This window comes from Phascolarctos cinereus, unplaced genomic scaffold, assembly GCF_003287225.1.
Source record: "Phascolarctos cinereus isolate Bilbo 61053 unplaced genomic scaffold, phaCin_HiC Scaffold_4;HRSCAF=312, whole genome shotgun sequence".
NCBI classification, from domain to species: domain Eukaryota; kingdom Metazoa; phylum Chordata; class Mammalia; order Diprotodontia; family Phascolarctidae; genus Phascolarctos; species Phascolarctos cinereus.
In genome coordinates, this window is record NW_027555847.1 from 373,047,820 (window position 1) to 373,063,869 (window position 16,050).

General features: G+C 39.5%; 1 protein-coding gene across 1 annotated transcript in view; it reads left to right on the forward strand.

Moving 5' to 3' along the window:
- MYO5B (myosin VB) overlaps positions 1-16,050 on the forward strand; it is a 536,371-nt gene that overhangs the window by 283,386 nt on the left and 236,935 nt on the right. Inside the window, exons 6-7 of the mRNA XM_020972319.2 lie at positions 3,349-3,492; positions 11,309-11,390. Coding sequence (XP_020827978.1) covers positions 3,349-3,492; positions 11,309-11,390 — 226 coding nt within the window. The remainder of the gene's footprint in view (positions 1-3,348; positions 3,493-11,308; positions 11,391-16,050) is intronic.

The following is a 16,050-nucleotide window of genomic DNA, read 5'->3' on the forward strand; positions in this document are numbered from 1 at the left end:
TTCTCATATCCCCTTCTCCTTCTCTTTTCCCATAGCATAAGATAAATTTCTATACCCCATTGCTTGTGTATCTTAATTCCCAGTTGCATGTAAAGACAATTTTTAACATTCATTTTTAAAACTTTGAGTTCCAAATTTTCTCCCCTCCCCCCTCCCCAATTCTCTCCTCTCCTCCCTCCCCACCAATCCTCATTGAGAAGGCAAGCAATTCGATGTGTGTGTGTGTGTGTGTGTGTGTGTGTGTGTGTGTAGTCATGTAAACACTTCCATAATAGTCATGTCATGAAAGACTATTTCCCTCCTTGCTATCCCACCCCCCATTTATTCTATTTTCTCCTTTGACCCTGTCCCTCCTCAAAAATGTTTGCTTCTGATTACCCCCTCCCCAATCTGCCCTTCTTTCTATCACCCTCCCCATTCCCTTTCTACCTACTTTACTGTAGGATAAGATAAATTTCCTTACCCAATTGAGTGTGTGTGTTATTCCTTCCTTAAGCCAAATCTGATAAGAGTAAAGTTCACTCATTCCCTCTCACCTCCCCCCCTTCCTCTCCACTGTGAAAGCTTTTTCTTGCCTCTTTTATGTGAGATAATTTACCCCATTCTACCTCTCCCTTTCTCTTTCTCCCAGTACATTCCTCTCTCACCCCTTAATTTTTTTTTAGATATCATCCCTTCATATTCAATTCACCCTATGCCCTATGTCTATACATATTCTCTCCAACTACCCTAATAATGAGAAAGACCTCATGAGTTACAAATATCATCTTTCCATCTAGGAATGTAAACAGACCAACTTTAATAAGCCCTTTATGATTTCTCTTTCCTGTTTACCTTTTCATGCTTCTCTTGAATCTTGTATTTGAAAATCAGTTTTTCTGGTTAGCTTTGGCTTCTCAAGAATATATTAAATTCCTCTACACCACTGAATATCAATTTTCCCCCCTCATTGATTACACTCAGTTTTGCCAGGTAGGTGATTCTTGGTTTCAATCCTAACTCCTTTGACCTCAGGAATATCATATTCCAAGCTCTCCAGTCTCTTAATGTAGAAGCTGCTAAATCTTGTGTTATCCTGACTGTGTTTCCACAATATTTGAATTGTTTCTTTCTGGCTGCTTGCAATTTTTTCTCCTTGACCTGAGAACTCTGGAATTTGGCTGTAATATTCTTGGGAGTTTTCCTTTTGGGATCTCTTTCAGGAGGTGACAGGTAGATTCTTTCAATTTCTATTTTACCCTCTGGTTCTAGAATATCAGGACAGTTTTCCTTGATAATTTCTTGAAAGGTGATGTCTAGGCTCATTTTTGAAGCATGGCTTTCAGGTAGTCCAATGATTTTTAAATTCTCTCTCCTGGATCTATTTTCCAGGGCAATTGTTTTTTGAATGAGATGTTTCACATTGTCTTTTATTTTTCCATTCTTTTGGTTTTGTTTTATAATTTCTTGATTTCTCATAGAGTCATTAGCTTCCATTTGCTCCATTCTAATTTTTAAGGAATTATTTTCTTCAGTGTGCTTTTGCAATTCCTTTTCCATTTGGCCAATTATGCTTTTTAAGGCATTCTTCTCATTGGCTTTTTGGTCCTCTTTTGCCATTTGGTCTACTCTATTTTTTAAGGTGTTATTTTCTTCAGTATTTTTTGGGTTGCTTTAGCAAGCTGCCTGACTCATTTTTCATATTTTCTTGCATCATTCTAATTTCTTTTCTCAACTTTTTTTCTACTTCTCTTACTTGATTTTCAAAATTCTTTTTGAGCTCCTTCATGGCCTGAGACCAATTCATATTTTTCTTGGAGGCTTTGGATGTAGGAGCTTTGACTTTGTTGTCTTCTGTTTGTATATTTTGATCTTCCTTTTCACCAAAGTAAGTTTCTATAGTCTGAATTTTTTCTGCTATTTGGTCATTTTCCCAGCCAATTATTTGACTTTTTAACTCTTTATTAAGGTAGGGCTCTGTTCCCAGTGTGGAGGGTGTACTATCCCAAGTTTCAGGGATTTTGTGCAGCAGTTTTCAGAGATACTTTTAGGGACCTATAAGTTTTCAAGGTGGTATGATCTAAGGAGAGGTGTTTACTCCTCTCCTGGCCTGTACTCTGGTCTGTGAGTGACCACAAGCACTCTTTTCTGCCCTGAAACTGTGAGGGGGGGGGGGTCCCCTCTGCACTGCTGCTAAGAGCTCTGCTATGCCAGTGCTCCTACTCACCCTAGGACTGCCACCCAGATCCAAGTATGCGCAAAGCACTGGAGTCCTGCCTCAGTGCTAGCAAAGAGATCCCTGTAATCTCCCTCTGATCATTTGATCCCCTTACCGCATGTGGCCTGAGGGCTCTGGAAGCAGCCACTGCCACTACCCTGGGGCTGAGACAGGTCTGTGCTCCTCTCTCACCCAGGTCTGACAGACCTTTCCTACTGACCTTCTAAGATGTCTTTGGCGTTTGTGGGGTTGAGAAGTCTGGAAACCGCCACACCTGCCAGTGATTCAGTCCCCTAAAGCCTGGTCTGGGTTTGCTGGGGCCTAGTCTGTGCTGGCATGTTTTGCAGTGGGCTGTGCTCCTCTCTCGGCCTAGTGCAACAGACCTTTCCTATCAACTTTCTGGATTGTCTTGGGCTGGAAATTTATTTTACTTTGTCTTTTTATGGGTTCTGCTGCTCTAGAATTTGTTTAGAGTCATTTTTACAGGTATTTGGAGGGGTTTGGGGGAGAGCTCAAGCAAGTCCCTGCTTTTACCCTGCCATATTGGCCCTGCCCCCCCGATAATATTTGTAAATATTACACAGTGTCTGCCACATAGTTAGCACTACATAAATGCTTATTCCTCCTCTCCCCTCCCTAAGTGCTTAATAAGATGCTTGTTTCCTTGACTTTACATCTATCTTCTCTAGTGCTTAGGGCAGTGCTCTGCTCACAGTAGATACCTAATAAGTATTTGCTGAATGAATGTTAAATAAATTGAGTGAATTGGGGTAACAATAATTGTACTACTACCTTCATGGGTCTATCTCCAGTCATCCTGATCTTATATCTTGCCACTGGATCCGTATGGCTCCAGAGGAGAAGGTGAGGCTGGTGACCTTGCATAGCCCTCTCTCACTTCGATCCAATTCACTTGCAAGTCATGGAATCATCTTCCTGATGTCATGGTCCTCTTTGAGAACAAAGGATGAACAACAACCTTCAACCATAGGTAGGGTTGTGAATAAGGCACTTTTATAAAGTGAAAAGAATAATAATATAAATGTGAGATGTTACTTATATTATTGTATGTCTCTAAAATGGCATCCAACTCCAAAGACAGGTAAAACTTATTTTTTCTTTTGTAAAATGTTCATCTTATTTTCAAACAGGCCATTGGAAATGCTAAAACCACTCGAAATGACAACAGCAGTCGCTTTGGAAAGTACATTCAGATTGGATTTGATAAGAGACACCACATTATTGGGGCCAACATGAGGACCTACCTATTGGAAAAGTCCAGAGTTGTCTTTCAGGTGAGTGATGCTTTAGGGCTTTTTTAGTGAGATCCCTAAATACAATTAATCAGGGAATATTTACTAAGAGATTGCTATGTACCAGGTTTGTTCTGGGTGCTGGGGATATAACACAAAAAGAAACAACCCCTGCCCAAATGAGGTTGTATTATGTTGGGAGAAATACAGCTAAGTATAAGTTTATATATTTATATATGCATAAAAGTTTATATATATGTGTGTTTGTGTGTGTGTATGTATTTGTATAAATAAACTTTTATGTGATTATATTTCTCCCAACATAATGCAACCTCCTTGAAGCAGGGATTGTTTTACTTTTGTGTTTTTATTCACACACACGTATATTTATGAGAGACAAAGAGAGAATGAGAACAAACCGTGGCATTTAAGGCACATATAATGGGGCACATTTATTTAAGCAAGGCCAGGAAATGAATCAGACCCAGGAGTGAGAGAGGAGACTGATCATTCAGAGAACTGAAGAGAACTAGGAAATGCCACAAGCTCCCTTAAGGGAGAAGCATAATCATTCCCTCTAACATTCACTAGTGCCTCAGTTTCTTCATTTATAAAATTTGAATAATATTTTATATATAGTGTTATAATTAAGCTAGCATGGTATACCATCCATACACAGAAACACACACACCCCAATGTAATTTCCTGGAGGGGATGTGACTAGCAACCTAGGGGAATCAGAAAAGGCCTGTCGTGATGGCGCTAAGTGCTAAAGAAAGCTAAACTTTTATAAGAGTGAGGTGGTTGGGGAAGAAATTTATTCCTGAAATGCGGAGCAGCCTGTAGAAAGGCATGGAAATGGAGATGGAATGCTATGAATACATCATTGTAAGTTAGACCAGTTTGCCTGCAAAGTAAAATGAAGTAAGAAGAGATATGTGTAGTATGCCAGAAAAGGTGAGCTGGAGCCAGATTGCGAAGGACTTTAAAAGCCAAACAGAAGCTATCTGTCCTTTATATTGGAGGCTATAGGGAGCCACTGGAGTTTTGTGAGCAGGCAAATGATGATACTTTACAAGTATTCCTTTGCTAGCTGTTTGGACAATGAATTGGAGAAGAGAGAGTCTGGAGAAAAGGAGTTCAAGTAGGCAACATTGGACAATAGGTCTTGAGAGACTAAATTGGGGTAGTAGCTATGCCAATGGAGAGAAGAGAATAGATATTAGAGATATTTTAGAGCAGAGATTCCTTTTTTCCATTTAAAATGTTTAATTTTAGTTTCAAATTCTCTCCCTCCATCCACCCCCTTCCCTACTCTTTAGAGAAGGCCAGGAATATGGTACTCATTATATATATGAAGTCATACAAACCATTTCCACTTAATTATGTGAAGGGTGTGGTACGGGAAAGCAAGAAAAACAAAGAAAAAGAGAGGCTTCAATCTGCATTCAGGATCCATCAGTTCTCTCTCTGGTGGTGGAAGATTTTTTTTTTATCATGAGTTCTTTGGAATTGTTGTGGATTATTATATTGATCCAAATAGCTTAGTCTTTCACAGTTGATTATTATTACAGCATCGCTGTCACTGTGGAGAGTGTTCTCTTAGTTCTATAGAGAAGATAGTTTTAATTTGGAGTTTATGGACTTATTTTTTAAAATATATTGTGATAATTGCATTTCAATATAATGGGTTTCCTTATTAATCCTATGTCTCTTATGTATTTAACAACATTATTCTGAGAAGGTGTCTATGGGCTTTAGCAGACTGCCAAAGGGAAAATGAGAGAGAGAGAGAGAGAGAGAGAGAGAGAGAGAGAGAGAGAGAGAGAGAGAGAGAGAGATTGATTCAGAGTAAGTATACCTTCACTGGATATTCCATGGCTACAATTTATAAATGGGTTAGTTACGGGGGAAGATGGAGAATGAGAGTCAAGGAACACTGAGATCATGGACCTGGGTGACTGGACAGATGATGGTGCCCTAGACAGAAATAGATATTCAGGAAGAGAGGTAAAGTGGGCAGAGAGTTCAACAGGGAAAAAGGACCTTCTGAGTTTGAGATATCTATGGGACATCCAATGGGAAATGTCTTCTAGGGTAGTAGGTGAAGATAGGCTAAAGCTCAGGAGAAAGACTCAGGATGCATGTATAGGTGTGGATAGTCATCAGAATTGAGATGATTATCAGACCATGGGAGTTAATATGATAACAGAGAAAAGAGGACCTAGGTCAGAGCTTTGGGATATACCCAGATTTAGAGGGTGGGGCATCATAGATGCACCATAGATATGGAGTAGAAAGGGACTCTAGGGGCCATCTCATTTAATTCTCTTCTTTGACAGATAAGGAAACTGAGGCCCAGTGAGGTGACACAACTTTTGTAAGGCTACATAAATGCTAACTATCAAAGTTGGGATTTCAACCCAAGGTCCTTTGTTTCTAGAACCAATTTTCTTCTCACTGTACCACCCAGCAAAGAGTTTGGGAAGAAAGCACCTTCCAGATTCAATGCACCTATGAGGCCCTGGAAAATGTGAATCTCATACTCTTTTCCCTTAAGTTCTTGCTTTTTATTCTCATTCTTCCCTGGAAAAAATTAGAAAAGTAAATTAAATTTTTACCCTATTCATTTTTTCCATAAATAATTCCCTTCTATCCCTTCCCACTCCCAGAAATAGCCTTTTCCCCTTTGCTCACAGAATGCCTTGGATTTGGGTTGCTGGATTTGTTTTTAATACTTCTTTTCTGGGTTTTTTTGTGGAGCTTTCAGCAACCAGGTAGCTAGTGTTTTGGGGATGGAGGTCTCAGGCACCTGTGCTAGGCTGGCACGTGATGGGTGCCAGTGGTGTCAGAATCTGCTTCTGGCAGTGGAGATCCAGCTAGAGTTTGAGACTGGGCTGTTTCTAGATCCCCTAGCCTGGCCCATAAACTTCTAACTCTTCTGGGCAAAGAATATGCTAAGGCTCAGATGACCAGCTGGAGGACCTGAAAGACATTGTTCCTCCTTGGGCTTTTGCCCAGCATACCTCAGACTTGGAGTTGTCATCTCTTAGACTTGGAGTTGGCATCTTTGTTCCCTCGTGTCTTTGGGTTTCATTTCCCAGCAGTGTCCATGGCACATTTGTCAGCAGTGTGCACTTAATGCAGGCTTTCACAGTGATTATTATGTACTGTGCTCTACTCTCCTATTTCCCTTCCTTTGCCTTATGGCATGGTAGAAGGAGCACTGAGCTTGTGATGCTAAACACTGAGTCACAAGACCTGAGTTCAGTATCCAGCTCAGCCATGTGGATTACTCCAGCAGATCGCTTCAATTCTCTAGGCTTCAGTTTCCTCATCTGCAAAATGAGACGCTTGAACTAGATGATTTCAGAGGTCCTTTTCAGGTGTGAGATACTTTTTATTATATACTAGACTAGGCTGCATTTGTCCTAATAAAATATACAGAATGAAGAATGTGATAACTCTCTATATATTCTGTTCTGATGCCAACACACATTTGCAGGGAGAGCTGTTAGGGATCAATACAAGCCTTGGTTTGGGAACTCACATGATACAATGAAAAGAAAACTGGATCTGAAGTCAGAAGACCAGGGTTCAAATCACACTTTTTTTAAATAATAAATTTGTTTATTTATGTTTAGTTTTCAACATTCACTTCCAGAAGATTTTGAGTTCCAAGTTTTCTCCCCATCTCTCTCCTCCCACCCCAAGACAGTATGTAAATTGATATAGGCTCAACATATACATTCATATCAAACCTATATTCACATTACTCATGTTGTAAGGAAGAATTAGAACCAATGGGAGAAACCATGAGAAAGAAGAAACAGAGAAGAGAGAGAGAGAGAGAGAGAGAGAATATAACATGCTTCCATCTGCATTCAGACTCCATAGTTCTTTTTCTGGATGTGTATAACATTTTTTATCATGAGTCTTTTAGAGTTGTCTTGGATACTTACATTGCTAAAAAGAGCTGAGTCTATTAAAGTTAGTCATCACACAATGTGGCTGTTACTGTGTACAATGTTCTTCTGGTTCTGCTCACTTCACTCAGCATCAGTTCATGTAAATTTTTGCAGGGTTTTCTGAGGTCTGCCTGCTCATCATTTCTTATAGCACAATATTATTCCATTATATTCATATACTACAACTTGTTCAGCCATTCCCCAATTGATGGGCATCCCCTTAATTTTCAAGTCTTGGCCACCACAAAAAGAGCCGCTATAAATATTTTTGTGTATGTGGGTTCTTTCAAATCATACTTCTAATGTTTACTAGCTTTGTGAACCTGCGTGAGTCAATTGACCTCTGTTTACCTTGTTTTTCTCATCTGTAAAATGGGAGTAATAATAGCACTTATTTCTGGAAGTTGTTGGGAGGATCAAATGAGATAATAATTGTAAAGCAATCAGCACAGTGCCTGGCACATAGTAAGTGCTATATAAATGTTAGCTATTATTATTATCATCATGAATTAACTTCGTAAAATGAAGGCATTGGACTGGTACCTTCTGACTGTAAGTACGTGGTCCTATGATCACAATCAAGGGTAGAACTTGGGGGAGGGAAATGAGTAAGAAGTGGGACAGCTTTTCCAAGGGATTGTTTCAAGGTTTGGGGGCAGGTCTAGAAATGCAATGGAGCTTGACTGAGGGGAGAAAAGATCCTACTGTAGTAGGAGAGATAACAGGCAAAGCATGGCAGAGAGGTGATATTGAGCGTGGCCAGGCAGGAAAACAGCTGTCAGGGTTGGGGTTAAACAAATATAGCTTAGTAATTTTTATCTAATTGTGGAAAATAAAAATTTTAAAAACTGCTTATTATTCCCCTAAAATCAGTGTATAGGATTTGTAATCATCATCCTCATTCTCATCACTAGAATTTTATAGTGCTTTATGGTTTGCAAAGCGCATTTGAGACACATCTGTGTGTATATATATATGTGTGTGTGTGTGTGTGTGTGTGTGTGTGTGTACGTGTATATTTTATACATTATATCTATCTTTTTATATAGAAATCACACATCTACACACCTACATATGTATGTACATGTATACACATACATATGTGTGTAATTACACACACATAAATTTCATTTTATTCTAACAACAACCCTGTAAGGTAGGTGTTATGATTTTCTACATTTTATAGAAGAGGAAACTGAGACTGAGAGATGTTAAGTAACTTGACTAGGATCACACATCTATTAAGTGTCTGAGGCAGGATTCAAACTCAGATCTTCTTAAGTCCATCTGATTAATGTTTTTACCTTTGATTCCCATCTTCCAACTAACTACATACATGGATAGTCACTGTAAAATGATAATATTCTGGCTAATCTGAATTCCACATGTTCCTCAAAGCTTCCTGAGTTAGGTTTCTCTCTGAGTTCTTGATGTTCCAAAAGTTTCTAAAGAGGTTATGGGGGCAGCTAGGTGGTACAGTGGATAGAACATTAGCCCTGGAGTCAGTACGACCTGAATTCAAATCTGACCTCAGACACTTAGTAGCTCTGTGACCCTGGGCAAGTCAGTTAACCCCAATTGCCTCCAAAAAAATTTAGCTACCCCATTTTGATTTTTTGTGGTGTCTTACTCCATATTAATGCCTAACAATGTCTAATGAATTTAAAAAGAAGTGTTTTTGTTTTAGTTCTAATTCTGTCTCAGGTTCACAAACTTTGTCTATCAGTACTGCAAAGGAAGTGATTTATTTCAATGTTTTGTACAGAATAAGCATTCCATTCACCAGCATTTATTAAATACTTACTATGGGCAAGGCCTTTAGGGTGCAAAGACAAAAAACAAACAATCCCTTTCCTCGGGAAGCTTACATTGTGATGGCATGGATATAATGTAGTCACAGATAAGGAAATACAAGGAAAATTAGGGATACAATGCTTTAACAACTGGAGATGTCAGAGAACACTTCACCTAGAAGGTGGCACCTGAGCATAGCCTTGAAAGAAGACAGAAACTCTGTGAGGCAGAGGTGAGGAGGCATTATATTCTGGGCACCAGGACATCCATGGCTTTTAGGAATCAGCAGAGATGACCTCTTGAGTTTTGGGAAATAGCTAGTATCGCATTTGGCTGAAATCTAGGTTTGAGGAGAATAATATAAAATAAGGACTTAAAAGTTAGTTTGGAGCCAGATTGTGGAGGGCCTCAACAAACAGACTGAGGAGTTTGCCTTTTAATCTATTGGCAATGAAAAAATACTGCAAATATTTAGGTAGAGAGATGACCTGTGCATTAGAAAGTTCCTCTTAGTGGCTATGTGCGGAGTGAAGTGAGGAGAGAGATTAAAAACAGGGAGACCCATTAGGAGGCTACTGTAATGGTCCAGGAAAGATGTGATGAGGACCTGGATTAGAGTGGTAAAGAAAAAAGAGAATATTTGAACAGTGTTGTGAAGAAAGAATTCACTGGACTTGGGAGGAGATTGGATATATGGAGATTGAAGGTCAGTCAGTCCATAAACATTTGTTAAGCTTCTACTATGTGCCAGTCATTGTGGTAAGCATTGGGAAAACAGAAAGGGGCAAAAGACAGCCCCTTCCTTCAAGGAACTCTAATGTGAGAACACGAGGGAAGAGAGGATAATTCTGAAGTTATGAATCCGAGTTAGTAGGAAGATACTTGTGTCCTCAGCAGAAATAGGAAGGTTTGGTTGAAGGGCAGATAATGAGAGTTTGAGATACTAGTATCCAAGAGAAGTTCATCAGGCAGTTAATGATCTATATTGAAATCCAGAAAAGTGGTTAGAGCTGCTTAGAGATGACAATTGAACCCATGCAAGCAGATGAGATCTCCAGGGGGAGAAACTATAGAAAAAGAAAACAGTCCTGGCTGTTGCTTGGGGATGAATAAGCAATGACTGAGCAAAGAGACTGAGAAGCAGCAGTCTGATAGGCAAAGGAAAAACCCATCAAGAGCAGTATCAGACAAGTCAATGGAGGAGAATATGCAGGAAAAGTCAGTCAACAGTGTCAAAAGTTGCAGAAAGGTCAACAATTATAAGGCTGGGGTAGGGGTTTGGAGTATAGACTTAGATTGAACAATTAAAGAACTTTTGGTACCTGGAAGAGTAATGTGAGTTAAGTTGTGGGTTTGTGAGCCAGGTTGCAAGACGATGGTAACAAAGTGAAGGGTGAGGAAGCTGAGGGAATGAATTCAATGTTATTTGTACTTTGGCCAAATTGACTGCCTTGTTGCCTGAACAGCTGCCCTATGGCAGCTGGGCTTCTCTTCATGTCATTCCTCTGTGGAAAACCCTTAGCTCTCTATTCTATTTCTCTAAATACCATCTACCCTTCAGTCATATCCAGTTCCACTAACTCCAATAAGTTTTCTTTGATTTCCCAGGCCCCAGATGATCTTTGTCTCATTTGAAATCCTATATGCTTCTCTTTTGGTTCTTGTCATATAATAACTTCCCTTGTGTTTTTCTTTTCTCTCTCCAGCCAAATTATAAGCTATTTGAGGGTAATGGACAGACTCCTATACCTTATACCATTTCATACACAGTATCTTGCATATGGCAGATACTCAATAAGAATTTATCATGTTGATTAACATGATCTTTTATTACACAGCAGTGATGAGCTCTTTAGAGCTGAGAATCAAATTAATTTCATGCATAGAGTTGTTTTAACAAGTCATGGATACAAGATGGGTCCTTGATGGAGAATGGACCATTTGGGGCTGAGAGTAGAATATGGGGAGAATGGCTGATTAGGAGGTGAGGGAGACTGCCTTCACCAGTTGATGTGCCATAGGTAAATAGGTAAAGGAAGAATCTTGGTGGTGGCTTCCCCTAAAACAGCTTAAGTTCCTTTTTTTTCCTCCTTCAGGCAGATGAAGAAAGAAATTACCACATCTTCTACCAGCTCTGTGCAGCAGCCAGCCTTCCAGAGTTTAAAGAGCTTGCACTCAGTAAGTAGCCCTCTTGCATATTGGGAAACAAGAACTCCAAGTGGCTACTATGGTAGGCATTAAACTGACAGCACTTTTCACATCTCAGGCGACTACCAGTTGGTGTAGTACTCAAGATTTCCAGCCTATGCAGGAAGGTACAGTGGAAAGAGTGCTGATTGTGGAGTTGGAGGACCTGGTTTCAAATATTCCTGTGATCCTTGGTTACCTATGTGACATTGGACCCCTAGACCTTAATTTTCTTTTCTGTAAAATAGGGACATTAGAAGAATTCTACCCAGCTACTGACTGAGAGGTGATGTAGATCTAGACATATCTTTTTGGCCATAGTCAAGGTGAGAATTTGTTTTGCTTGACTATGCATATTATTATTAGTGGGGTTTTTTTTTTCTTGGAGGTGAGGGAGCAGGAGAGAAAATAAATATTTAACAATTGAAAAATTATTTTAAAAAAGAGATTGAATTAGATGGTTTCTGAAGTTGTTCTACCTCTAGACCTATGATTCTATAATTTCATAGAACAAGTCTTTCCTCCTGTCTAACTTGTGACCTTGGCCAGCTCTTTTAGACTCTGAGAGCCTCATTTGCCTCATTTATAAAATGAGAATAACAATAACCTTCCTACCTCTCAGTGATTTAGTAAGCATTTATTAATGGATTGCTCTGCTTGGCACTAGCAATACACAATCAAAAATTAATCAGTTCCTGCCTTCAGAAAGCTTAGATGCTGTTGGAGAAAAGAACCATTGAGAAGATCATATAAGTGATGGGAAGGTGCTACATAAAACAGAGATCCCTGTAGAATATAAAATATAGTAATCTTTGTTGTTACATTGACAGACATCACGTTCTGGGCATTGGGAGGAGCATTTCCTTACCATGAAGGCTTTGAAAACAGGTGTGAGGAGACAGAGAAAAAGGAGAGAAGAAGTGAAGCAAGTGGAGGGGAAGGGAAGAGGGAAGGAGGGGAAGAGGAAGGATAGTGGAGGACAGAGAATACATGTGATATGTGACTTTTATTAAGAAGTCACTGAATCTCAAAAATCATATTCATAAAATACAAACAGTGGCTGTGAAGATAAAAGACAGCTTTAGAGCAATGAATCCATAGAAGGGTAAGTTTTGACTCAGTGGTATCTGATCTACCCTAAGCAGTATGTAGCTATTTTGGACACCCATTCTCTAGTAGACAGAGAGGGGAAGAATCAACAGCAGAAAGTTTCTCTGCCTGTCCAGCAGGATGAGTCACTGTGGGTGTTTGACAAAAAAAAGTGAAAAGCCAACACTTCAGTGGTGTCAACATTTGGGGGGCAGTTTGGGGAAACTTTCAGGTTTTCCTTCCTTGGGTTAAGAGCCAGAGTCGCAAACTTGACTCTCAGAATCTGGGACCAAAATTTGTTCTTCCAGGACTTTCCTTCTCCCAAGTGAACTTTATCATGTACTATTTTGCCAACTACTCACTAGTGATCACAGACGAGGCACCGGTCAAGTGTGAAGGACCAAAAGATTTAAGAGTTACATTTTATGTTGTTTATGCTTTTGTAATGTTGACCTTGAATCATAAAACTCTATGTAGGTGGGTGGGAATTTTTTTTTGGCAACCATCTATCTAGTCTTCTCCTCTCTCAATTCTATCTTTCATACAGCTGCCATGCTATTCCTAAAGCAGACTTGACTATGTCACTTTCCTGATCAAAAAACTTTGGTGGTTCCCTATTATTTACCTCTATAATAAAATGTAGACAGCTCCATTGGATCTGGCTCCAGTCTATCTTTCCAGGCTAGTTATATATTACTCTCCATCATACACTCTGCACTCAAGCCATACTGACTTCAACATACTGTTCCTCATATATAACATTCACCCTCTGCCTTCATATTTTTGCATAGCCTGCCTCTCCCTGCCACCCTCCCTCCCCATGCCTGACATACTGTCCTCCCTTATCTCTCTTCTTGGAATTCTTAGCTCCTTTCAAAGATCAGATCAAGTTCATTTTCAAAAGGCCTTTCCTGATTCTCCTTAACTACTAATCTCACTGCTCAAAATCACACTCTGTGTGTCTTGCACATGTCATGTATTTATCTGTGAACATGTATTCTCCCCTCATCCCATCTGTTCCTTGGAAGTTGGGATAGTCTCACTGATAAATCTGTCTCCCCAGCATCTAGTGTATGCTTGAAATAGTGAGCATTTAACAAATGCTTCTTGATTGATTAGTCTGGTGTGACAAGCATGTGCAGTGTGTGGAAGAAAATGACAGAATAGGATGGTACCAGGTTGTAGAAAGCATTTGATGCTAGAGAAAGTTGTTCATGTATTACACAGTAGGTAAAGGAGTGTTATGACCAGTTCAGTGCTTGAAAAGGATTATTTTGACAGTGGTATGAAGACTAGATTAAATGAGTGGATATAAATGGTATATGAGTGGATATAAAAAGACCAGTTAGGAGGCTATTTCAGTAACACCTGTTTGCCAGTAAGGGCCTGTGTCAGGGCAGTGTCAGTGGGAATAGAAGAGGTGACAGATGTGAGAAGTGTTACAGAGGTGTCATCAGCAGCACTTGTGGACTGATAAGTTATGAGAAGTGATGGAGAAGAATTAAAGGTGATATCAAAGTTTCTATTCCAGTTGGCTGAGTGATCAATAGATATTTGTTGAAGAAATAATGGCAACATACTTATAGGATAACATGTTCTCTGGAAGTTAACCAGAAGACAGTGGTTAGAAAAACAAAGTTTAGCTCATGCTCCACTCCATGCTATCCAAAGGAAATGGTGGAGGGGAGAAGCCTCACTTTTGTGGCAAAGAGAAAGATTATTCCAAAAGGCTGATTTTATATGAAATGAGCAAATAACAGTGATATCAGTTTGGGTATAATTGCGCCATTTTGTCCCGAGTACAACTTTGAAGTAATAGGAAACAAATTGTCTTAATTCTTTTCCACTTATGCAGTGTGTTGATGTGGAAAAATGACTTTTTCATGATGCATGCCGTGGAGTCATGAAGAGATCTTTGGGCTTCTGGGTAATACAGTCCAAAACAACATGATTTTATTAGTAACTCATACTCCTGCATTTCAATTTGCCATCCAAGAGGGTCTTGAAGCTAAATGAAGATCCTTTACTGTGTTCTTGTGACCTAACAATAAAGCTTTCTTAAGACATTACAAGTAGATTGGCTATGTGGTTGTAGGCATCTGCCTTTGGTAATCTGCAGTACTAATGTCTGTGTGATTGGGAACCACAAAGTGCTACCCTACTAACTGCTGATGGGTCCAGTGAAGATCTTTATCCTTTCATAGCATCCTTTTCTACTCCTCATAAAATATACCATGTGTCTTTAAGTTACAAAAATAACACTAATAAGATTCACCATCATAAGGAGAGAACACAGCATGTGAGTATATTTCTGAACTTGTTTGGGTATGATCATTTTCTTTTCCCTTACTAAGGTGAGGATGGGTTTGCATTGTCCTATGTCCTCTTGCTCTTTCTCTATTTTGAGGTGGATGGAGTGAAATGTTAAGTCTGACATTGGAACATAGCACATAGAGAAATAGAAGCCTGGACTACAAGTCAATGAGTAGCAGTGTGATATAATGGGCAGAGCCATTGGGCTTGGAATCTGAAGGGTTTGAATCCTGTTTAAGACACTTAGTAGCAGATTAACTCTGGGGAAGTGATTTAACTTTTCTGACCCTAAGTTTCATCTGTACAATGAGGAGAGTGAACTTGATGACCTGCAAGTACCCTTCCAATTCTAAATCTATAAGCCTTTGAGCCTATAAATATGGTTGGTGCTATCCTACTGCTCAACTTCATAGATTCTCCATATCCAATCTAATTCAACAAAAATATGCTAATCACTGGGGATACAAAGACAAAACAAAACAAAAAAAAAATGGTCCCTACCATCAGGGAACTTATATTCTTTTGGGAAGGAGGTGAAATAGGTAAATAAATATGTGCCTAATAATTGGAGGAAGAAGAGGAGGGAGAGAGTACTGACAACTGAGGAGGTCAAGAAAGGCTTTCTCTTCGGTGATGGGACAAAAATTGAGCCCTAAAGGAAATCAGGGATTCTAGGATGCAGTGGTACACTTCAGAAGTGGAGAACAGTCTTTCCAAGGAACAGCAATGGGAGATAGAACACACATTTTGAGGAACAGCAAGCAGGCCATTTTGGCTAGAACTAGAATGTATAAAAAGGAATGATGAATACAAGCCTAGGAAGGAAGATTGAAGCCAGATTGTAAGAGGCTTAAAATGTCAAGCTCAAGAGTTTAGATTGCATCCTGTGGGCAATAACATGCTTCAGAGGGTTCTTGAGGGAGGAAATGATATGCTTAGACTTGTGATTTAGGAAGATTATTCTACCTGCTGTGTGGAGGATGGATTGGAGAAAACAGAGACTGGAAAGAAGACCAATAAGAAGGTTGCTGCAATTGTCTAAGTGAGAGGAGAAAAAAAAATCAACATAAATCAGGTGCCTGCTCATAAAGGAGATAAGGAATAGAAGGCCTGAATTAAAGTGTCGACCTTGTGAATGGTGGAGGGGGCAGATGCTAGAGTTATGATGGTGGTAGAGGTGATGAGACTTGGAAAGTACTTGCAGAAGGGGGTTATGAGAGAGGGAAGACTCAAAGATTTTTCTAAGATT